We start from the raw sequence: 26,122 nt of genomic DNA, 5'->3' as shown, positions 1-26,122 counted from the left end.
CAGGCTGCAAGATCATCCATTATTTAATGAAACATTAATAATCTTTTACACCTGGACAGATCAAAAGAAGATTCTGATCCTGAAATCCATACTCAAGAACTCCTAAGAAACTAATTCAGTGGAACCAGACACTCATTTTAAGTAAACGGTAGAAGACAAATTTACAAACTCAGTTTGATTTTTATATGGTATAGAATTAAGTCCTCTTTGAGAAAAGGAGCAGGACAGCAAACCATTTTTTTTTTTATTTTTTTTAATACCAGGGTAATTCCAATCTATTCTTCATTTCAAACCAGAATCATATGTATGTAACTATCCAGAAGATCTATACTGTATCAAGGTATTCTGCTCGAGCACTTCAAAACAGTTGTAGAATATCAGCGGTGTTCAGCTTTTTTTCACATCAATGGACATTTCAAGATAGGATGATCCAATATCAGTTGTCAAGAAACAATGACCAGTGTTTTAGAGGGAACATAACGCATGCTGGTAACAAAGCCACATCAGTATATCACTTACATTGCCCTACTTCTTCCCCATTTAGAACAGTAATGTCAAAAAAGTAGTTAATATAACAATTCTAGTTAAAGAGAGAAAATTTGAAATGGTATTCCAACCAAGATCCTTAACCACAAAGTCCAATCAAGATCACTTGACTTTACTGAATATATACTTCTGTATGTCAGCTGAGGTTCCAGCTGATTCTTTACCACTTATGTCTTTGCTAAATGCTCCTAGAGATTTTCTACCTGCATTAACAAGAACCTTTCAGTAACACATAAACATCCAGCCTACTCTTATATTATTGCTTTCTATACAACAATATTGTGGATAACCACATCACAGACTGTATCACCAAAATATCAGACAGAAATCTCTGATGAAGTAATATCTTGCAGATGAATTACCTTATTTACAGCCTTTTATATTCACCAAGTTTTTATTGGCCTCATTTGGTCATGCTTAACTTATGATTAATACAAGTGAATGGCAAATGAGTCTCTCTACACCTTCTACAGTACAGAATATTAAATTATTTTAATGTAATGAAATGGTCAACATGACATTCCACTTATTGGAAAACTACATTTTGTAACTCTAGTCCAAAATAAAACTTTGTTTAACTTTCCAGGAATAGATTTTTTCCAGAGATTTATTATAAAGGAAAGAAGATAGAAGGAAGCTGAATTTCTGCAAATATGGTTTTAAATATAATTTTCACTCATCTCTGTACATTAGCCAAAACATACAGAAAGCTCATAATAAACTAAGAACTAGTTAGTGGTCTCTTTTCACTTCTGTTCTTCACTGATCTCCTTTTTCTTCTTAATTAAAACATGCTGTACACAGAAACAGACAGTGTTATCAGCAGAAATATGACAAGGTTAATAATCTGGTTTAAAGGAATATAATTTTCCCTTGCAGGCAATTGCTGCTATCATTTTCCTGTGGAAGAATAGTCAATAATGTTTCTTAATCTCTTACAACAGACATGGGACAAACATTCTATTACAAACTAAATAAATGAGAGAAACTTTAATTTGACTTGCCTATCAGAGCAGTATTCCAGTAATTATTACAGCTGTGACTGGCATCTTTTTCTTTTTTCCTCCTCCAGTTTTTTTGGTTAGCCACTGCTTCAATAAACTATCATAATTGCTACAAACAACAGCCAAATTTCAATACAAAAATACAAATATTTGCCACTTATCCACTCTTTTTTAACTTCTAGTTATTCCCAACTCTGTTCACTCCTTCTCAGTCACCCCTGCATCTTCCTCTACACTGCTCTCTTGTTATTCCCCAAGTTAATTTAGCAGGCTGCTATTCACTTCATATTTAAATACAATTTCTGTTGTGGCCCTGAAGTCAATTAACTTGACTTTTTCAAGTTACAGATAAATCTCATACTGCCATGAATATTATGAGCCAACCTCTGCATCTACGCTTAGAAAGCAAAATATTCAGAGCAGTTATAGTCTATTAAAAAAATGATTGTGGCTTGAAATCCAAAAAGAATGAAGATCTGAAAGAGGATATACTTAAAAGACCACCAGTGTTATTCATCAGCTTTCCATTTCTTTGAGAACTGCGTATGAGTACCAGCAGCTTACAGCAAATGTAATGTTCAAAAACTTGTGGGATTTTTTTAAATCCTCACAATGGTGAATAGAAGCTGCCACAGTGACGTGACCAGAAGAATACAGTTCAGCTGAAGAGCCAATATGTGAAAGCTTAAAGCTCTTCTGCACTCTAATTCAGGCTTTTTTCATCTTTACAAAAATTAGTAACCTTCCCCAGTGTTTCAAGGATCTGCTACAGCAGCTGAGAATGTATTAGGAACGTTCAAGACTTCACTTGATTTGGAAGGGAGAAGAACGGGGCATTATTTCTTTGTATAGATCTCTAAAAACCTAGAATAGTTTCCTAGCTACAGACATATAATTTTATGTAGAAACTGTATTTCAAAACTCCATATACATTCTAAAATGTGGGATTTGAAATACTTGTGAAGGCTTACAGATACAGATTTCTGTTCAACTCATTATTTATGTACTGATATTAGGTACTATCACTACTTCAGTATAGATTACTCTGCCAGAATGAAAACTGGAATGAGTTTGATTCCAAAGGAAAAACATAAACAAAATTTCTACTAAGTCCAAGTTCTCTAAGCGTATTTTTGAGAGAAACAGTTATCTTCAGAAATCCTTCCACTGTGGGTTTTCAGTCTTTGTACATCAGACAAATATCTATTTTTTAAATAGCCATTTTTTTTCTTTTAATTTTTATTTTCTTAGTAAAGTGAAAAACATCAAAAGATCAGAGGACATCTCTATATGTTCTCCACTTTGGATTCCTGTAGGAAAAAATTATGAAAGATAAACATTTAGGCTTGTAACCTCTATTTAAATGACTACATATCTATAAGATGTCTAACTTTGACCTGAAAAATGAAATAAAGGAAATTCTACCTGTCTATAAATGAGTTATTCAACTGTTAATTACTCTTGTACTGAAACAACTACAAGGAGACTCATAGACAATGTCTTTTTCTGAAAGTGGAGGAAAAATACACAAGCCAGAAGAGATTTCAGGCTAATAGATTTGGTGTGTGAGTTTCTCCTCATTTTACTTAGAAATAGCAGAAAACCCTCAAAGAAATACTTTTGATATCGAACAAGATTCTAACCAGACTAAACACTAACAGAACTATCCAAGTTTTAAAATTGGTCCAAAGAGTAAATGAGATGAAAGTGTTCTGCCAGGTCTTTCAACATTTGCTGAAAAATGTTAACATCTTGATTCCAGTATGTTTTTGTCCCTAGTGTCATGCCCCAAAGGTGCCTTTGAGGTATAGAAACAATAAAATAAAAGGACTGCTGAAAATGACCGCCATTTCCTGCAGCCAGTGGAGAGCTTAACAGCATGGATCTTACCTTCAGAGATCTTGACTCTTTTCCAGATCAGAGAGAAGACTGAAAGTGTACTAACAATACTTAAATGTGCTGTAGTCACAGACAGAAGTAATAAACTATGTAACTCATATAATCCTATCTTCCAACATGTAGAAGTGCCAATATTCTAGTCTCCAACATACTAGAATATACAATAATCAGTATGTCTGTGATTTTGATAATATTCATTAAACTACCCTGAAGATTAAGACTAATACATGCACTTTTTGGTTGTTAAACTGATCCTGTGATGTGCTTTCACTCTCATTACAATAACAAGTGACAGGAGAACAACGATGACAGAGTACAGATCCCTTAATTTTAACCACAGACCTTCCAACAGCAAGAAAGCCAGTTATTCTTGTGAAATTAAAGAAAAACTCTTATGAACAATTTCAATCTTTTCATCTTCAACCCACTAATTTGCAATGCATTTCTTAAGAATGTATTTCTCCTCTACTGCATTTCTTGAATAAACTCAAAGTTAGTATCTTGTTTCAAAGATGTTGGACCATTCTACCTTATACCAGTAAAAAGCTTTTAAACAATCATCAATTCAGTGTAACATCTACTGTGCTATTACCATAGAAAAGTGTTACTGTTCAAGAATATTTCTTTTGGATCATAATTATAATAAGAATAGGTTCCTGAGGGCATAATGTAACCAAGTCCTGAAGTTGAAAGACTGCTTAATACCTTACAGAGGTTAGACGTCTGCTGTTTTATTTAAAAAAAAAAAAAAACACATCTGAAGTTTATAACATGTCTGAATGCTTTAATGGTTTTTATTTTTCGTTGTTTAGAAGAAAAAAGAACCACATGTAGTTTAAAATTTCACCAGTCAGGATAATCACTGTGGTATGGCAATTTTCATTCTAAAGGGACCCTAATCTTTTTTGTGATACATTCATTCATTTCTGGGGTGAAATGTAACAGTTCTTTCACAATGTCAATAGTTTAAAACATGCTAGGTAAACCATTTCAAAGTACACAACAGTTAAGATTCAGGGAAGGGGAAAAGTCGGGAGTTTTCAGGGGGGTGGATACTAGCAGCTTATATTTATCTCAATAGAAGTCAATTCACTTCACGTTTTAAGTAACATAGTGAAGAAATGGCTTCAAACACAGTGAAACAACACTGTTGAAAATAAACTTCAAGGAGAAACTAGCCAGGCACAACTGAGCTAATTAGCACTGCAAAACAAGCGATAAGTTAAGCAAGAAATGGCCAACTGTCTTATACACATAAAGGAAACAAAGGCTTGGAAAGGAAAGGGACCGCGCAGAAAGGATAACACTATTCCTCAAAGACAGTGCAGCACAGCAGAGTGAGCTCTCCCCTTGGAACTGGTCCAATGTCTTAGCAACTCAGCAACTGGGCACTGTCCTCTGGTGTCACTCACCAGCCTGGGCACAGGAGAACCTTGCCGCATTGTGCTTTGACCGGATCCAAACTCATTTGAACTTGATTTATTTGATACGGTCACCTCGAAGGTACTTGACTTTCACAAGAAGCCAGGCAGCTGCTCTTCCTTGATGTGCTATCCCCAAACCACACGTCTCCAGATACATCTCTTAAAAAAAGTTACACAAAGCCAGTATGCACTACTGATACTGGTTGGGAGCATTCTGAAAAATAAGACAGTTTCTGTGCATTCTGTGCTTCCTCACACTGAATTAATAGTTTAAACTCAATAAGTTAAAGAAAATATATAAGGCATCACTTTCTGAAGGCACATACTAGGAGCAGTAGAAACTATCCAGCTTGGAGATGTGCAGGCAGACTACAACCTTCTGTAATTGCAAAGAACTGGACTGTTTTTAGCAAATTAATACAAACTATTAAGAGAATTTCTTTTGAAAGTGATATTTTGATACAGAGCATCTATTGCTATTTTGAGGCGTGTTAACTGTTCTGGGTCTAGAAGCACACTCAAAATCAGAGTGACTGTGCACCTTGTTCTTCATTTTGGCTTTCAGGCAGGAAATTAATATTCACTCCATATACAAGGCTGGTTCAGAAAAAAGAACCTCTGTATGGATTTTGTTCAAACAATTGGACATAACCATTTATTGCTTTTCTTCAAACATCAGTAAACCACTGACAGTGCCCTCTCCAGGTAAGGCAGCTGCTAGCTAGCCACTGCTGAGCCACAGCCTGAGGAACTGTGCTTGTGCCTGCAACAACACTCTGCCCTCACTAGGCCTTAATGGTACTGCTTGTGCAGCATCACAGTACAGACAGAGAGAACAAGTTCACTGGCTAAGAAAAGTTATTTCTCCACAGTCAAGAATATATGTGTTAACAACCTTCAGCATGTATCCTGTCAAAGTTGCAAATGGCTGTAAATACTGTGGAGTTCTATCCCATGTGCTGTAACTAACAGAACCTTAAAAAAGAACATGCAGAAAACACCACTAGATAATCTTCTTGTCACTGCCAATCTGCTGATTTTCTTTAATTATCAGAGAAATAAAAAATCCAATCAAAACCATTTCTAAGAGTATGATTTCCTCCAGAGAAAAAGATAAAGAACTGTAGATGTACTAAAGGTCTTCACATGAAGGTAAAGTCAGAGAGATTAGTATAAAGTACAGAGACACAGCAGTAGCTGTAGAAATAAAATTCAGCTAGCTAGAAATCAATAAGTCTTTACATAGAAAAAATATGAGTTTCAGAATTCTATCTCAGGTAATCAAAAGAAATCTCAAATGAGAGTAAATTTTAATAAAATTGCTTTTATCAATTAGAATCAGATACACATCAATGACCAGAAAATACATGCTTTTCATAATCTCTCAAGTGAGGCATATATATGTCATGCAATGACAGCCAAATGAAAAGTGTTCAAAATACCTGCAAAAAACAGGCAGCAGGAAAAGAAAAACAAGAGAACTGTGATATGATTTGCATGTTTAAACAGATCACCTAACACGTGGCCCTTGCTACAAATCAAACATCTGCTTGTCCCAGTTGTACTCACCACCTGCCAGTCTCAGTGGAAAGAATAATTGCTTATTATCTGTGAAACCAGGGTAAAATTTATTTAGGTTTTCAAGACTGAGTTCCTAATCTTTTCCATGAAAACAGTATATGTTTGTACATATAAATATGCATGTATACTTAAATCTCTTCATACAATTAACTGAAAATCAAAATATTTGAATCAATTAGCATTCTGATAAAAGTTTGCAAAGACAACAAATAAACCCTTAGTCTATGAAAAACTTCCACTATTTTGAGAAGAAAAAAAAACCAACAACCTGATTTAAATAAAACAATACTTCTTGCACTAAACCAGCTTGTAGTTTCTCTGCATTTAAATTTTAATTCCCTCCATTTCCTTCTGAACTCCAGAGAACCTATTACCAACTTTGTTGCATTGCTCAAAAGTATCTATCAAGAGTTCACCAGTAGCTAAGCTACACAGTAACTTCCATCACCAGATGCTAGAGGAAACTAGAGCATCACAGATGCCACAGATGTATCACCTGAGCTGGAGACCAGCTTTTCTGCTGATAGGAAGCGTGGGAGCTGAGCATCGCCTGAGCTCCAACCAGGCTTGGGAGACAGTCCAGAGCACCAGAAAAGAGATCATACAACTGCCTTCAAAATATTACACATAGAGAAAATATGGAAAAACTCTCTCATAGCAATATTATGTCCTAATGCACTATCTGGATACCACGCCCTTTTTTCCAGTTTGTAATCAGCTAAGTAAAAAATTCTGATATCACTTGTCAGGTTTATTAAGGATTATTACCCAGAAATTCTTTCTGTTTTTCTCACATCCCTACATTTCTACTGGGCATGTTGTTTCTCAAAGTCTGAAAGCATCAGTCAGCACACCAAAGTAAAATATCAAATCTTAACGCTATTTTTTTTCATCTTTGTATGTGTCCATATAGAGCTCCCAGAATACTGCCAGAGCAACTGTCTTTTGTGGACTTTTACTTACTACATTTTTTTTTAAGTGAAGGACAAGAACAGCAGATTTGAAATAGAGGAATTAAGATTTAGTCAAGTCTATAAATACACGTGTATACAAAAGTTTGTGTACTTCATAATCTTTCATATGATTTAAAGACCATGTTGAAGTAAGTGGTTTACAGCAATAAACAAAAGAATATCTAAATTTGCAGTTCAGCTTATTGGACATAAGGAGTCTGAGGCATCCATGACAAGGAATACTTTAGAATAAACATACTTCAGGAAGTCAATAGAATTAGCTTTGATTTGGATTTCAGTAGACTTGCTGTCAATTAATCCAGTACTTAATTCAATAGACTTTGTCAGCTTGCTTAAGTTACAGGCCAGCTGGAGGTCTTTTTCTCACTATTCATTCCATGAACTGTTTTCTGGGTTTACTGCAATTATCTGCCTGGGCTCCTGGTTCACTCACCCACAGAGGCCTGCTCTGCTACCTGGGTTTACACCCTACTTAATTTGTCATTAGGCATTCTGAGATGCCTACGGGATCTAAAGCAGCTCTGGAATTACGATAGATCAAACTAACAGTCAGTCCAATTTCTATCCCAAATTCTGTTGCTAATGCTCATTTTTGGAAATGGGAATAATGGAGAACAATAGTGGATTTGAAGCAATGACAGTGGCCAGGATCATGTCGTTACACAGACACACAAATGGCTTCATGGGTTAATTTCTGCTGGAGAGGATGGATGAAAGGAAGCAGTCACTTCCTCTGCTCATTGATCTGGAGCAGCATTAATCTGTATAGTGTCTTTCTGTACTGCAATAGTGCAGAACTAGAGAAATGGCATGTCCTAGAGGGATGCTTCAAAATCAGATTATAACACCTCACTTCAGTGAGAAAGTCTGCCTCTACAGAGGCCTCTGATTCTAAATAAACAAATTTTTAGTTATTATAAAGTCCAAACGGACAGGATTTCTGAAATAATTAAAACCAGAGAGGCAGTAGATGCGTCAATGTACCTATTTTATATTATCTACATCTACAAAGTTAATTCAACTACAAGGAAGGATATTTAATCATTGCTACAGCCTGATTAACTACCATGGAGCAACTGAGCATGACTAATGTGGGCAGGCTGTGCTGGGAGAGAATGGAGAGAAAGGTGCTGAGGAGATCCTTCCTGGTCCTATTCCTCCCATCCCTCCTGGAAACCGAGCTGACTCTTACTCTTCTTCACAAAGTCTTTCCACTGGCGAGAAAATAGACTGTCAGCTCCAAAATTTAGTATCAATAGTCAAAACACTTATCATAAATCCCCTCATACAGAGACAGCAGCCAAACTAGTGTAGGTCTTTGAAGTGCATTTTGCTTAGTATCTGTGAGAACAGAAGATCATCTGGTAGGCAAAAGGAGCAGCACACAGCTGACCTCTGGAGTGTTGTAAATGGTCAATACATGTGTTACACTGTTCTCTTCTGCTGAAGCCAGGATACTGTATAAGTGCAACTTACATATTTTAAGCAAGGAAACGTGTTTCCTGTTTTTATTAGAGTAAAACAATATAAGAGCACTTATAAATTTCCAGTGACATATTATAACTAAGTGGTATTATAAACAATATGTAGAATAAGTAGAAATTGCAGACTACACATTGTTTCTTGAACAAAACAAAAAGCAATTAAAAACATCAGAAGGTTAAAATTAATGCAAATAAGAAACAGAAGAACGCTGCTTTATGCCAGAGAATGCCGATGGACTTCTGTTTAATGTGCTTCATATATGTTAGAGAGAAAAGAATGCCAAATCTCATTCCCTCTACCAGGAGATACACTTTCCAATTAGAAAGCTTCCCTTAAGATGATGGTTATTAATTTTCCCAAGTAGAGTGTCCCCATGGCAGAGACAAAGGTTTTAGTGGTGGCACTTCTGACTCTTCACACATGAATCAGCTGTCAGATAGTAATTATTCTCATATCCTCATCAGATTTTCCAATAAAAAACTATGCTACAATCTGCAAATCTACCTCAATGATTAAACCAAGTCAGCTATGGGGGGATTAAACTATTTGTTAGAATGTTGAGAGTCCATGCCATCTTGCCTGGTTCAGTAATGTACTACCTTGATGCTCAAAGAAGGCTGATCCAGAGAGATTTTTTTTGCAGCATACTTGCTAAAACTGATCTCTAGTACTAGGGTAAGGTTTCTTTTGTGAACCTAAAACATCATAATGAATTATACAGTAAAATTAATGTAAGTGCAATGATTATTCTAAAGGCACTTCTATTCAATACCTTAAATGTTTGATAAATTCTGAAAAATACCTCTTTAGTTTAATTCTTACAAAATCTGACTCCCACTGAAAGTTGAATATATTAACGAAAGGCAATCCAACTCATATTTTCAATATATATTTCTTCTCTATGAGCTATGATAAAAGACTACTTTGCCCTGCCTCTTGGGAATGGAAGAAATAGAGAAAGATCATGGTATATAGATTATTAAAAAGCCTCAAACAGGACTCATCTTGGATAAAATGTTATGAAGGTGGTAAGTCATGGCTGACATACTAGAATTGATAGTACACAGAAGTCTTGTTAATACCACCCACAGGCAAAATCTATGGCAATGTATCACATAAATAATGAAAACATATGAAAACTTCTCACTTAATTCCTCTGAGATTTACCACTAGGCATTTCTTTTTCCTTATTTTATTAAATAAACAAGTTAAAATAACATACTTATAGATCTTGTAACACTTCATCAGACTTTCCACCAACCCTATACCATGATTCAGAATAGAAACAGAAAAGAAACCAATACTGATTTGAATTCTAGTTTGTCATACTGGTTTGTGGAATAGATGGAATATATTTAATCTTTCAGCTCACTGTATGACTATATGATATATTCTATTAAAAGGTAGTGTTAGGCAGCACAGAGAATGGTACCAATTTTTTCGGAGCCAGATTGCATGTGGGGTCACAACAAGTGGCTTGGAGAAATGGGAGACTGTGGCTTCCCTGGAGGCAGGTAACTGTTCTCCACAGAGAGAATCTTCTATCATGTGGGATGCAATACATAGTTAAGGACCCTGTAGCAGAGGGGAATGCGTACAGGAAGAGAATCAAACCTAGAGAGACAGGATGCTGAGAAAAGATTTATCTGGAGACGTACAGAAGATGGGAGATTCTTTTAACTATGAAAGCCAATGAGATATCCTGTAATGAGAGTAGCAGACTGAGTAGGCACCTTTCATTTTGAACTAGTTCACCCAGCAAATCTGTGTTTTCTGCTTCACTGGTTACTGTATGTGCTCAAATTAAAGAAGCTCTAGAATGTCCTTTCAGTAAACCTAAAGAGAAAAAATTCTTTAAACACATAAACTAATCAGAATTAATGAAAAATAATAACAAAAGCTTGGTGCACTTCCTATGTGCACATGAAGCAAATATTTTATGCTCTCTTCTACCCTTATTTGGCCCAGTAAAAATATGGACTAGCAACACTCATTTCTCTTTAAAATTTCTAGCAGAATTACTTTGCAATATCACCATATGAACTCAGAAAATGTACAAAAAAAAAAAAAAAGCCTCATACCCGGTTATTTTAAAACTTAGCAGAGAAGAGAGAAGAAAAGCAAATGCAACTTCAGGTTCAACTCCAGAAGTCAGCTGCTCCTTTGTCAGCACCTCGAACTGGTTTAATCATGGGTTTGAACAACAAGCACCAGTGCTTGTTATACATATCCTGGAAAAATCTGGGGCCCCAGATGTTAAGAAACACACCATAGGAGTTCCAATACTGAATGTTCTCAAAATTTTCTTTTCCATGGCATTTTTCTGTCATTATACGAAAACTACAATAGCAATTTTCTGAATACACAACCAGATGGCTTATGTATTACTTAATAATAATATATCTAAGTACACACTTTTTGGTATAACAAAACCATAGCCCCCAGGTGCTACTGAAACATAAGTAGTTACACTGGCCTCGTAGATTGGTATTGAATGGGGTCTTGAATGAGAGTACAGAGGGTGAGAAAGAGCTCAGTTTAGAGTCAATACAGCTCAGAAGCAATCTTGCAAAGAATACTAACTTATGCTTACTGTTTTATTAATTTGATGGCAGAATAAATTGCACATTTAATAAAATTATAGAGGGTGCTAGAACTGCTTGAACTGAAACATTCTCATAGTACTAAATATCATCTGTGCTCCTAGTGGCTGTGTATTGGATTTTTTTTTCCACTCCATGTAAGCAAATGCCAATTCATGTGCTCATGTAGAACTAGTTCTTGGTAAGGGACTGAATCCTGCCATGCATTCAGTCATTTATGTGTCCAAGTGTTTTGTGAGAGCTTTGGACTGCTTTCTAAAAGAATACCTATTTTTTCTCTCTATCAGCCTTTGAATTAAATAAATTATTACTAAATTATTATTACTGTCCCTACTTAAAAACAAACTGGAACTAGTATCAGTCATACAGCATCCCTAGATGATATCTCAGCTCAACTTACTTTATCAACTAATAAAACTTTAAGTATTTGAAACCTCATGACAAACAACACAGGGAGAAATAATGGATCAACCTGCTGAAACTGAAGATTCACTTGTCAGTAAGATCATCAGACTGCTAGTTAACTACATAAAACAAAAAATGTCATCACCAGCTTCACCACTGACTTATTACCCCAGAAAACAGCACACAGAGGAGACAATAGTTGCAAAAAAAAAGCTTTCTGATGGTGGCAGAAGCAGCACGACCAGACAAGAAAGCACAGAAACTTCAGACAGAGCTGGAACAAATGCAAGCACTTGTCCTGAAGCAAAGCAGTAGGAAGGGACCTTCTGGTGGTATTCTGATTGAGAGGAATTCACTGCTATAACTAAACAAATCCTCTTGCTTCTCATTAGTTGTGGGAAGCTGGGAAGCTGAGCTTGGCAACTCAGTTTTAAGGAAATAACTTGTGTCAGATGCAACTACTTCTATGCAATTTCTTTTCCTAAAAAAAACCCCAACAAAACAAAACCAAAACAAAACATTGTATCTGACTACATCTCTTTGACTCCTCCACTATAGCAAACTCTATGGATTCTTTCCCAATACATCTGTTTTACAATATAGCCCAGTACCTGAGAGTTCTTCAAATGTCATCATTAAACACTATAGAAATTTGCAACTTATCCTTTTATAGAAAAGATAGTGTAGTAAGTGAAATAGATGTTTGTAGGCTAGAGCTGTTCAAATACATTAAAGAAGTGCTGTTTCAAACAGATTTACTTCATCCATTTGAAGAAGAATTAAATAATAATAGCACTCATCAACCAGTGATCTCTAAGCACAATACAAAAGTCAATAATGAATAAAGAAAGAGAGCTGCATCACTCTGGTTCTTCATGGCATCTTAAATTCATAGACAGAATACTGTACTAATATTGTGCATGCTTTATTCTTTGTAATATTCTATTTATAAAAACCTGATGTGCTTTCAGTAAGTAGTCAGATGTTTTCTGCAACCGTTCATAAGAGAATTTTGACAGTAAAGGTGATTTGGCCTGTGCAGATAACAGGCTTCAGATCTACATGACATTTCTGTCTGGTCTATGCTGAACTAACAGCTTTCTGAGTCTGCCCTGCCTTTGTGAAATAACAGTTGTGTTTGTGAGGTCTCTGCCAACAAAGTACAGCCCTTCTTTGTGATACTCATTATGATACATCATTTCAGACCCAGATGTCACTTCAGGTTGTTAACAATCTTTTAAGCTCAGTATGAGCTGGGATCCAGCCATCTAAGAAAATCACCTTTATCCAATTTTCCATCCAGGCTAGTGGCAACAACATTTTTTTCAGTTAAAATAGCTAGGGAGTGACAGGGTGATCCCTCTGACAGATTCAATCTCCAGAAATTCTTCTCAATAATTTCCATCAACAGTGGATTTTGGTGAGTTTGGTATATTTGTTGCATGGTGGTGTGTTGTTTTTTTTTTCTTTTGTACCTTGTGGATCTGATTTAAAGCATAATTCTAATGTGTTGTTCCATTTAATAGCTATTTTAGCCTGCAACAAGGCAAAGAGAACTGGCCTTTTCAAATACTATCAATATTTTTAATTATTATTGTCCTCCACTTATGTACTTCTTTCATGCTGGCAATCATCTAAAATATATGTACCCGTTACTTAAATACACTATGCTGTAAACATTTAACATAAAAACCTGTTCATATATATGTCAGAGAAACTCCATAAATACTTCTGTACATCAGTCACTTAATGTATTAAAAATACAGACATACAATAATCTGACTATAATCTGATAGCCTGATACATGGACATCATGCTCAGAAAGAATCTTTCATTATGAATTACTAGCTACACTTGATAATGTCACCACATTCCAATAAAAAAGATGTCTCAGAATGGAAAACAAGTTCTATTGTGTCTGTTTATTTTACCAAAGCAAATAAATTCATTTATTCATACATCAAGGGATATTGTAGTTCAAGATCAGGTATTTCAGAATTCTTTCCTTGACACAGAAACTCACACTGCATATAGATTGTACTTTTTTTTAAATATCTGTGAGAGTGAGCATTTCCATTGTCATTTGAAAACAGAAAGTCCTGAATTTAATGGTGTTTGTGCCAGGAACTGAAACAGTGAGAGGCAATCTCTGTCAAACATCATTATTCCAGTGAATTAGCCAGTTTGAACAAAGAGGTTTAATCCAATGCCCTTTTGCATGTATCTTTTCAAAAGAGTAAACTGAGGAATTAAGGTTATTATTATTTCTTGTTTGTTTTAAATACAATGAAACTGAGAAACTAAGCTAAATCAAGTCCGATAGTTTGTGGCACAGTGTGACCAACAAATTGTTCATGTCCCACCTCTCAGCTGACCACTTTGAAATCATACCATTAAATCTGACTTCTGATAATGTGAACAGCAAGTATTTACTGGCATGCAGTAATATACTCTAACACAAAATGGTTGAAGCAAAATATAAAACAGAAAATGTTTAAAATTCTGTTCTAATAGAGCTAAACAAAAAGGCTTGAGACTGTCACTTTTTCTTATCAAATCTATGATTTTGTGCCGCAAGCAAATAGCTTAACTGCCTACAATCAAATGTCCACCTTTTGACATATTGAATATACCAGAGGAACATATAGATGAAGATATTCATAGAATTTGAAAAGTACTGCTGAAATAATAGATTCCTCCATGTAGTTGCAGCTTACCAGGTGATATAAAGCAACAGTAATGATAAGCAGAATTAAACACATTTCAAACACCACCAAAAGGAAACTGTTGCATGATTTCCATCAACATGCAGTCCTTGCAACTGTCCCTGACACTGAAATCAGGCCAAAAATGAAGAGATACCAGATCTAGTTTATATGTTTATGACAGCCAAGATAACATCGATTTTATTTGTTAGTTAAAATAATGAGCACATACTTGGTTGCTAACAATATCTTTCAAAGTGATTTTGCTAAGGAGATACTATGCTAAAAAGCAAGTCCGACACCTCACAGCAAATCCTTCTAATTTTGGTGAGATCTTTAGACATAATGATTTGAAGATATTAAATAAGAGTGGGAAATAAAGCCAGTCAGATGGACACTCATCTCTGGAGTGTTGTTTTTGCCTTATCTCCACACTGATGCTGTGCAAGAAGGAATAGCTAGTAATCACCAGTCTTGGAGTTTGTGAAGCTGTTTTCCAATATTTCCTATTTTCTTTGTGTGTAGATCAACAAATTCTGATCAGCTTCCATGTGGAAATAACTCCACAATGCACAGATGAGAACAAAATTCTATGTGAACTGAAGGGGTTTTCTCTTCATCTCATTCTGAATACTCTCCTAAGATCCATAACTAAATTACAGGAGCTTTGATGAAAACTCCACTATTACATATGTAATTATTTTGTACAAGGCTTATTTTAATCCTCTTTGTGCCTCATTTTTGTGCAATATTCCTTTAAAAAAATAAAAAATAAAAAGAAGAGAGAATGGTACACTGAAGATTCGTTGAAATATGTTAAATTCAGGAAGTGATGCTTATGGAATGTAGAAGATTCAGTAGTGTCTTAATCACTGTAGGCATAGTGTCTCTTGCTCATTAGAAAGATATGGCTGCTTTTTGAAATCTAGCCTCAAGATTCATACCGTGAAAATGTCATGTAAACAGCCAAACAATGTTCCAGTGGAGAATACCAGCAAGATCTGATGCTTAGAGGAATTCCAAACAAAATTTCCAAGACATCCCTCTTACTGACGGTTGATGCTGGTCTATTTCCAAATATTTACTGGGTATTTTGTGTTTGCAAATACAAGTTACAGCTTACACAAAGTATGGGTCCTGCAGGCAATATTTTCCCAAACATAAATAAAACAAATAAACATTTTTTTTAAATGTGTCACATATTTGCAACAAAAATCATTTCCACTTACCTTCTTTTCAGTTACTGAGTAAAATAATTCAGCTATAGTTTCACAATGAAAGCATAGAGAACATAAAATATTTCAATTGCCAAAACAAAGAACTCATTTGCAGAACTTGGGCAAACAGGGACTCTACTTCATTTCAGAATAAGACCACTCAGGTTCTTCACATTTCATCTATCATACTCTATGTTCAGCTGTATTTTTCACCATGTATAATTCAACCTACAGAACTTGCAAGAAATGCTTTTATTTCTATTTCTCACATTCATCTTGAACAGAAAAGTGCAACTGAAAATAAAGGAGGTGAATTTTTTTGAAGAAAATATTCTAGATTTTCTTTGGTTTGAAACAATATGTTTATAGGAAAAATCTTTATAATCTTTTTCCAAATTATTCTATCAGGATACTTAATCCACTCAAGCAGAAAGGAAAATGTAAACATGCAGGAATTGCATTCTACCCATAATAAGACTATTATCCCTTTCCTTTGCCAAGTAACAGAGAGTCGTTCAGAAGTAGTCAAGACCCCAGTCCTATTTTTCAGCTGAAAGACACTTTGCCAACATGTATCAAATTAAATTTCTATACCCAAGTGCATGTTTACAAAGTGCTCTGACAGCAGACAGGGATCTTTTTTTACAGTCCAACATAAAGAAATTTAGTCTGGCATTTTTCCATATGAGTAAAACTGATTCAGTTATAGTTGTAACTACCGAGGATAATTCTCTTCAGTACATAGCTTTTACTGACATACAATGCAACTTGGCAATATTCTTACATATGAAAACACTTAATACTGCAGGTTCCTAAAAATGCAGTTCCTTTTTGCAATTAGCAAGAAGCATGGGAATTCTCATCATGATAAAGATGAAACTTCATTTGAATATAACCATCACAATTAAAGCATTTAATCAGACTCCAAAAATGGAGTTTCAGCAACTTTGGAATATATCACAAAATTACTCAGATTAACTTCTCTGATCTTCCTCAAAGGTACTGTATGAAACAAATGTGACTGTTAGGGAAGCAGATGGTCTTTCAAGAAAATCTACTTAAAAAGAATGAAAACATATCAAATGACATAAATAACCAATGGTAAACATTATTGTTTTGAACAGAATGTTTCCTGTGTAAACCATTAATTCTGCCTTCAATCCAGCCAGCTTGGGGAAGAATTGCAGATTACTCTAAACATAAATATATATATATATTATCCCTGTCATAAAACATCCCGAACAAGAGTATGATTTCACACTTGCATAGGCTTTTCCTGCCAGGGATGAAGATGATCTCAAAACTCCTTAGAAGAATTATCTAACTAGGCCTACAAGGGCAGCTACTGGTTATTATATTCTCTAAGTGGACAAACAAGAATAAGCAAGTTTATATCTCAAGAGATCACTGTGAGTTAGCAAGCTACTATGAATACAACCTGGGGCCCTGACTCCCTTATTTTTGCTCTCACAGATGGATAATTAAACTATTATATTCGGCAAATTCATCTAAGTGCAGAAATATAAGAATTATGAACCTGCGCAGATGTTCAGAAGGTTACAGAAAGGTTCTCATTAATAACACTTAATAATACAGATGATGAGCAGAAAGGAAATTAACATAGTCGTGACCTCTTTTCCCACCTCATGTCTCTTGTACTGTGATAGCACAGTTTACTATAGACAATTACAAACAAGCTCCGTAGGGATGTTCTCCTATGCTTAGGAATATACAATATTTAATAATATGATTCATTCAACTTCTTGATGGTAGCAGCTAAATATCTTTTTTATAATCCTTTTCTATCAGAGTTCAAAACATTCCACAAAGCAATTCCTCAGCTCCATGCTACAGCTGGGAACAATGAGCCAGTGAAGCAAAACAACTTAATGACCACCTTCAGCCACTGTCAGTGCTGGGAATGAACCAAAGGAAGCTGAAGACAGAAGACATAAAAATGTAAATAAACTTCACTCATTCATGTCCCCTGTGGCACTAAGAATATTTTCCTACCTAGATGTCTCAATGTGGGTAAAAATAATAAAACGAATAAAGGACAAATAAATCAAAATTTAAGTGAGAAAAGAGAGAGAAATTTTGGTAAACCCAACATTCAGAGGAAGAGTGCATGGTGGTGAATATTCCAGCAATTATAGGAATAAGGGCTGACGCTGGACTTGATGCACACAGTCTAGCATGGGGAGTGGGCATTAGAGGTGAAATGAGAAAAAAGCTTCTATCAGCTGCCAATTAAAATCTCAAAGGGCTTTGAACATAACAGGCTATTCCAGCTATCCCATAGGCTTCACCTGAACAGCTTATCCACTTTTTTCTTTTATTCCTCTCCTCCTCCTCGAACTTATGCTTGTTTTCCATTCACTGACTCTTTCACTCCAATGTCACTGAATTTAAAACATGAGTGTGGCAGCTATTAAAATTCGTACTTTGTCTTTTCACTTGATGGTGTTATTCCATTATGTTTTATACTTTTTACAGTTTCTCATTTCCATATCTCCCAGATTTTTATGCCTTTTATATATATTTTTTTTAAATACACAAATGCTTGGGTTGCTATTTGGAACATAAATCATGTGCCAATCATCAAGTAAGTCTTTTCAGATACTTTGACAATTCTTATCTTCAACCTTCAAATGTTCTGACTGGTCAACACACACTCGTTTCTTTTTTTAAGCATGAATATGCCATGCTTTCTCAAACTACACACACAGCGAATACAGGCAATCACCTGAACCTTTTCAAAAGCAAGGTAGTAGAACTTAAGGGACTGCCCCTACTCTTTTATATTGAAACCAATGATATTGGAGCATTTTCTGAAGTTTTTCTTTCATTAAAGTCTGCCTAAACAATATAAAAGAGAATAAACAAAAAGTACACGGAGGTCAGTAACAGCCTTTGCCACAAATATATGATGCTATCGTTGTGGAATAAAGAAAAATATATACAGAGACAGGAAATACATGTATTTACTTGCACTCATAATTCAATCTCACCCATGGGGAATGAAAAGCAATCATGGCTGCAAAAAGACAAGATCTCAGGGAAACTGCTGGGAATCAAGTTGCCTTTACAAAAATGTCCTATATATGGGTTACCCTCTTCAGTGTGCTCCTAGGATTCTTCTGATGGAAATGATTACTGAGAGCCTCTCTAGTGAATTTTGAGTCTTATCTTTTGACTGGATTCACTCTAAGTCTCAACACTGAGTATTACATTCCCTTGCTCCACACTGTCACAGATCCTAAGTATAAAAGCTTTTTTAGGGTCTAGGCAGGAATGAATAGGTACAGAAGATTTCCATAAAGAGGTAAGGAAAACCATGCAGAAAGGAATCTGTGTTTTCATGAAAAAGTGCCTCTCCATAGATAAAACCACAGAAAGGCTAATATGGAAAAAACTGACAGTAAATATAAAATATTATATAAAATATTAAGTAAAAATTAATTAAAATATTACTGACAGTAAAAATAAAATAACATATACTAACACATTCTAGTTTCCACTTAAGGCCTCAAACATTCTACATGATAATTATGCCAATTTTACAGAAAAGGAAATCAAAGCACAAAATGATTGTGTGATTTATTCAAAGTCATTTGGGAAATGTATATCAAAATGGAACTTAACAAGTTGCCCCATGGCACCTGAGATCTATCCTGAGAATAATACAGCACTGACAGGAGACTCATGTTTTCTGTAGTGGCAGTTAGAAACACAGCAGAATAATCCCAAATCATTTCAAACAGAATTGGATTCTAGTTTTATGTACTTGTAAATAAATTCATGTGTGTCCTGCTTATAAAGCTGAATTTCTTCCTAGGCCTCCTATGTCAATTCTGGTTTATTAAATCAGCAACACTATTTCCAAATGATCTTAATTTTTCATCATTCAGCTAGTATTCAGACCTATCTGCAGTAGAAAACTAGAAATTAAGTACCTGGACTGAAGAATAGGCTTTTCCAGTCATGACGGTAAAGAAGGGTACATAGCCAATCTGAAGACTTCTGAGACATTTTCTGGCAATGGATGTTTTTTCAATCATATTAGCTTTATGCAGTTCAAATGCTTTTTTTCCTTCTTTGAAATTTTTAACAGACATGGAGTTTTTGTCTGCATGTCCAGAATGATCACACCAAATTAGACTCTGAATCTCAAGTTGAGCTATCTAAGAATATACTGTAAATACAAGTCCTTCAGATCTTTTTTCTAGTTAGGCTGGTATAATTCAGATGAATCAAAATAAAGCACATAAATGAAATGACAAATGAAGAAAATATCATAAATGATAATTCTGCATGGAATTTGCCCATTTCAACTCTGCTTAATACAGGAACCATTAACTATATAGTGTTAGCATTTAAACCAGATGACCAGTACAGGGACAGTTTGTAGATCATGTTCCAATCAAAACCTTACTGTTCAATCCAGAGTTTCAGTTCTTTTTGAAGTATCCCTCTGCATAAACAAGTTCTTGGTAGCCTTCTCAGTTCATGACATTTTATGTTCATGACCATATGGAACCATTCTGTCATCTAACCTTAGTTGGTCCTTGTTCCATTAGCTACCACTGATAGCTTATTATTTACTTTGTACAATATAACATCAGCTGTTTCTCAAATTATCTTCCCTTGAGGTTTCTATGTTATTTATTTCAAATACTTAAAACAGTTATATCTTACACCTTTCTATGTTTAGATAATTTATAATTACAATTAGCTTCCTGAGTAAAACAAGTGTCAGTTATATCAATTGTATCTTGATTAAAAATAAAATACGAGTAGAATTGTGCAGACTTTACTTTTATGTTCACAGTGCTTTTGATACTGTATCATTACTGTATATGTGGAAACAATATTGCAGGACTCTTCCCTATTAGAATCAAATTAACTTTCAAAATTTAAATATGTGAGAAATTAAAAAAATTTTCTTCTATAGCAAATTTCTTCTGTGGTGAAGTTGTAACTCATTCTCAGCAAAAAAAACCATTTTATCCTGTGAAATAGAATTTACATTATTTAGCAGAAAATAAAAGAGAGAAAGCTTATCTTTACCCTCCGGACATCTTTGCCAAATGTTTCACTGTAGCTAGTGCCCAGTATTTCAAATTGAACATAGGGGTTGGCGCCATCTTCTCTGAACTCCATAACACCAGTAAGCCCAGTTATATGGCCCTAAGGAAACAATTTTCAAAGATTTTAGAATAGAACAAATTTGCCTTTATAAACACTTCTTTTTATTAAAGATACGACAAATCTGGTTTGAAAACATTTACAGCAAAAATAAATGTACCAACTACATGCTCTTCAACAGCTTGAATACTGCCAAACAAACAAAAAAGTAGATTATTGAGGAAATGGCTCTAACACTAACATATCCACTGTAAACTGTTTTTAGCAGTGATCATGTCTTTATCTTCACAGAAACAGCCCCTAAAAAACAGGACTGTGGTGCAACGTGTGACAACGGTTCTTTCATTGTAACTGAAAGCAGTCAGTTGAGTTCTGGGGTTGAATTCAGAGGCATGAACTCCAAGTCCAGAAGAAAAAGTAATACTAGCTGCACTTACAGAAGAGGCCTGAAGAAAAGATAAAATTTGAAGAACTTTTAAAACCTCTCTGTAAAAGTATCACTAAATTTGTTTTGCGTTTGCAGCAAAGAAACTTGAGGTGAAGCTAAATTTTGAGTTAATTCAGTAACTAAAGATCACGTTCATTAAGATTGTCCAAGCACTGCACAGCACTAGAACACAAATATTTCATCAATATACATGTGCTACCTTGGGAGTAATGCCAGCTACTTTATTATGATGGCTCGTGATGTCAGAGGCACATGTTGGTGCCGTGACAGTAGAGGCTGAGCCTCACAACCAATATTCCATTACTTTGTGTTGCCAAGTGACAGATGGCAGCAGAAGAGCAGTGTGACAAAATGGCACCTGACATGAAAGGGCATATGAAGGAAAGAAGTGGAAACAAATTCTTCCATGTGGAAAAAATGGCACCCACTGACATGCATCAACACTTACTAAAGTTGTTTAAGTACAAGTACTTACTAGTATTTGTGATCAAATGCTTTTGTATAAGAGGTTACCATACATCTGGAAAGTCACGGTACTGTTCATATTTGAGTAATTCAAAATACTTCAAGACAGTTTAATTTTTAGTGACAACTCAGCTAAATCAGATTGTGTTTGCTCTGGGCTACAGCACAAAAAGAGATATTTAACAACACTCAGCTAACTAATGAAGCTAGTTGAGCAGCAGTAAATGGAACCTAAAATATAAACCTTATTGTTTGTTGGCCCCTCAAGCTCCTTAAGCTCTCTTGACTAAAGGATTAAAACAAATGAACACATCCATCTTTGTGACTACTTCTAGTCACATGACCTCCATAAGAGGTAGCTAAGATAGCAACAGACAACAGAACACACATCACTGGAATTCAATGATACAGTGTGTGTAATTTGTTTGAAATAAATCATTTGCTTTATTAACAGCAGATCATTTGCTGTAGTTGTAAATCACTTGCTTCTAACAAACAAAAGTTAAACAGAGGTCAAAAGCCTCTTCAAAATCTAGTCTCAAGGAGAACTGAAATAACTCTGTTGCTCAGACAATTGTGGTTTGTCTTCTCTCACCTTCTTAATAGTCTCAAGCATGGATCGTCCTCCATTCCAAGGTTTGGTGGATTTCCTCATGCAATTCAGACTTGCCATGCTGTGCCATTTCCTGTCCTCCAGTTTTCTGTGGAAAGCATTGGCTAGCATGAGCACACTGTCATACAGGTACAGGTTGGAAACCTGCAAACAATAATAAGAATGAGCCTCTTTGTTTATTTCTGCATTTTTTTCAAAGAAACTGTAAAAACAAGAAAACAAATAATAATAATAATTTAAAAAAAAGAAGCAAACAACAAAAAAAAGATGTAAGTAAAAATTAAAAGCTAGGCATGTTTGAAATGTTCAACAGCTAAGACAATTCAGACAAACACCAGTGTTTGCATCCAGCTTAGCAGCTGGGTGTTTCTAGCCAACGGATTCTGATGCCTTACCTACACATTACATACAATACTGCAGTGCAGTACATTAAAGTTGTAAAAGATCACAACTCAAATATAAAATCAAGCTACAGAAAGAGTACAGTGGTCTAACAATAAAAGTCAAGGATTACTGCCCTGTCAGTCATTTCAACAAGAAGAGGAAGATGGAAGAGAATTAAGCTCCTAGTCTTGTTCATTTGAGCAATCTTGGTAATTTCTAGCACAGCAAAATACAATACTAATATATTTACATAGTACACAGGGAGAAGATACAGCAGCATTATTTTGGTATCATCATCTCCACCAAATAAAAATGAGACTGTCCACTTTTCTTCTTTCCTGGGATATATTTATGTCATCCTTCCTATCTTCCTCATGAGAGATAACAGTACTAATTGATGGCAAAGGCTCTAATAAGAATTTCATGCTAGTAGCATTCAAATGTTACTTTTCCAAAATTTCTTTTTCTAAACCAAGATATAGCCCACTGATACAAAATCAACAGTGACATGTGGCAGTGTCCACTGTAAGTAGTAAAACTAGTCGTAAAAATTTAGCAGTGGCAGTTAGCTAGAATTAATTTGAAAAAAAAATAATTAGATACTCTCTTCATTCATTTTAATTCCTCTTCAAACCTATGCACAAGTTCAGGGGTGTTGATTTACTCTTTACTAAATTGAAATGAACTGTTGCCATCAGGTGCCAGACCCAGAATTTCATTCTTTATTATACTGAAAGGATATTCACTGAGCTGAAGGCTTTAGCCATGGTGATCCATTAATCATTTGGATTTCTCTAATTCACATTAAATTAATGTGAAATTTAATGCAACTACATATTTCCTATGAAATATCACACATATGTTAAGCTTAAACATATAATGCTGTTGCATCACTGTCTACAACTAAACTTCTAATGTCTTAAGATCTTCTGGTTAAGAAATAAAATGTTCCATATTCTATAATCTGGAGTTCAACATAAATTGAAATCCTAGTCATTTTGAAATTTTTTCTGGTGTAATTTAATCTGACCAAAATATGTAAAACTATATATTTAAACAAATATGTAAATCTGTAAACAAATACTTAAAAATATATGGAAAAAAAATCATCTTGAAACAGTTAAAATAGGAAAAAAATAAACACTAAATATTAAGGATACCCCCATATTTAAGTGACTAAACATGAGCAAGGATATTAGTGCAAATCCTAATACTATCACAGAGCATGTCTCCCATTTGGTATTGCTATTTTTAGTATAATCTACTTCCCCTTCTTTTCCTTCCAGCATTCACTTTATCTTCTTATTATTTTCTTTCTAGAAGAGTTTCCAAAGCAGCTACTTTCCACAGTCCCTCTTTTTAAGAAAAGTACATAAAGAGTTAATAATGTTCCCAGCAACTAAGTTCTGTTTTTGTTAAGGCTCTTCTGGTCAATTGGATTTGCATTGTTCTGCAGACATTTTCCAAACAGCTTTCAATTAAACCAACCAAGCAAATCCTTATTATTCAAGACACTCTCCACAAAAACAAAACAAAACAAAACAAAATTGCTAAGCAGTACGGTTTACATGTATAAAATGTATAAGAAAAATGAAATTCTGAAATTGCTTACATGCCACTAGGGACAGATCTTCTCTGCTCCCTGTTACATTTGTTTTTGCACCTATATTTTTAACTGACAACTCATTGTCATGTTGCTGTGGAACAGCCACAGAGCACAAATGATTTGTATTTCTTAGTTTGGCACTTCTTCAGTTCTGGAGAAATGCACCTTCATTCTCAAATACAGTTAACTTGGCTTGCTAGTAGAAAGCTTTAGGGTAATATAAGGTGTACTTGGTACAGTGCTCTCCTTCCTCCTTATGACATAGTTCACCATATATAATGCACTGAAAGCTTGAGAGTTTTGTTGATCATCTTAGCCTAAATAAAACTGCATACAACTCAAACACTACGTGATGCACAAAAAAAAAAAAAAAAAAAAAAAGTCATTTGTTTACCAGTCTAAACAAAATATTTTAGCCAGTTCCATAATGGATTTTGTATCACAATTGTTTCATTATTTTTCTTTGTATGAAAAAAGGATATAAAGTGAGTGAAAGAAAGAAAGGGCCTGCAGAAGAAGAGTTTCACACTATTTACTTCCATCACATGTCTGGAGATGTGAAGCAAGGCAGACATAATCATTGCAGGGGTCATAGCAAATTACTTTTTTGACAAGGAAAGCCTGCTCCATACATCCTGTTGTACCTGCTGATCCACTGCTATTTTGCCACTTCAGTTTTCTTCCATTGCTAATTTTGTACAGAAAAAATGAGCATACACTACTATTTAATCTGAAAAATAATTAAAGACATACTCTGAGTATCTAGCTCCAACAGCAGTGAACAACCAAACTTATTCCAGTACCTTAGAAAATAAGGTCATTCTGATGTTTCACCATTACACAGGAAAACCCAGCTCCTGCACTTTCACAGTAATACAGAATAAATGTCTTTGCTTAAACCCAAAGGGGAAACAGCTTTATGCTAGAAAATTCAGTTATGGTTCCAGTTCTAATCTGATGCCTGACTCTGAGTAGTTTTGTATTAGCACAGCTCAACAGTTGCTTCTTTGGCATCTACAGGTGTGGGGATTTTTTTTTTGTTTGTTTGTTTTGTTTTTATTTTCTCCTAGCCATTTCCAGACTACTAAAATCAGAGGGAAAAAAAAATAATAATTTTAAAAAAAGTAAAAATTCTGTTTGTTCTAGACCAGGAATTAACAGTGTTTCCAGAAAGGAAAGGTATATTATCATCTTATTGGGAAGTACTTTTTTATCTTCTTAAAGAAAAGAGTACTAACAGAAAACTAAGAATACTACATAAAAATAAGAATACTAAAACCCCTTAAATACACTCTTCTTCTGTAAGTCATATTCACTTTCTGCTTGAAGTCATTACTGTATATTTTTGGTTAGAAAAAATTTACTGAAAGCAAGACATCAATTTTGCCCTGATGTCACATTAATGTGACAATACTTTTCTTTATTTTCTATGATATTCTATTTTATACCTTAACAGTTCTACAGGCCTCCAGGGCTTATCAAAGTAGAATAGTCATAATAACCTTGCTCACAACATGCTACTAATAACTTGCATATCTTTCAAGGGCACCATAAGTCACTGAATTTTAGATTAGACTAAAATAAAATGGTTCATTTGGAAGGGCCTGCAAAGATC

The 26,122-nt window shown here is 34.8% G+C and overlaps 1 protein-coding gene across 2 annotated transcripts in view; it reads right to left on the bottom strand.

Annotated features, from left to right (window-relative positions):
• GRID1 (glutamate ionotropic receptor delta type subunit 1) overlaps nt 1–26,122 on the bottom strand; it is a 489,114-nt gene that overhangs the window by 73,782 nt on the left and 389,210 nt on the right. For both annotated transcript variants that reach the window (XM_065746782.1, XM_065746783.1), the window contains 2 exons: nt 22,500–22,661; nt 20,914–21,033 (listed from right to left, as the gene is read on the bottom strand). In XM_065746782.1, coding sequence (XP_065602854.1) covers nt 20,914–21,033; nt 22,500–22,661 — 282 coding nt within the window. The remainder of the gene's footprint in view (nt 1–20,913; nt 21,034–22,499; nt 22,662–26,122) is intronic.

Source organism: Cyrtonyx montezumae, unplaced genomic scaffold (genome assembly GCF_038088225.1).
Source record: "Cyrtonyx montezumae isolate F1298 unplaced genomic scaffold, pur_monq_1.0 scaffold_4, whole genome shotgun sequence".
NCBI lineage: Eukaryota > Metazoa > Chordata > Aves > Galliformes > Odontophoridae > Cyrtonyx > Cyrtonyx montezumae.
Note: the sequence above shows the minus strand (reverse complement) of the source record. Positions and strands in the feature narration are given on the sequence as shown.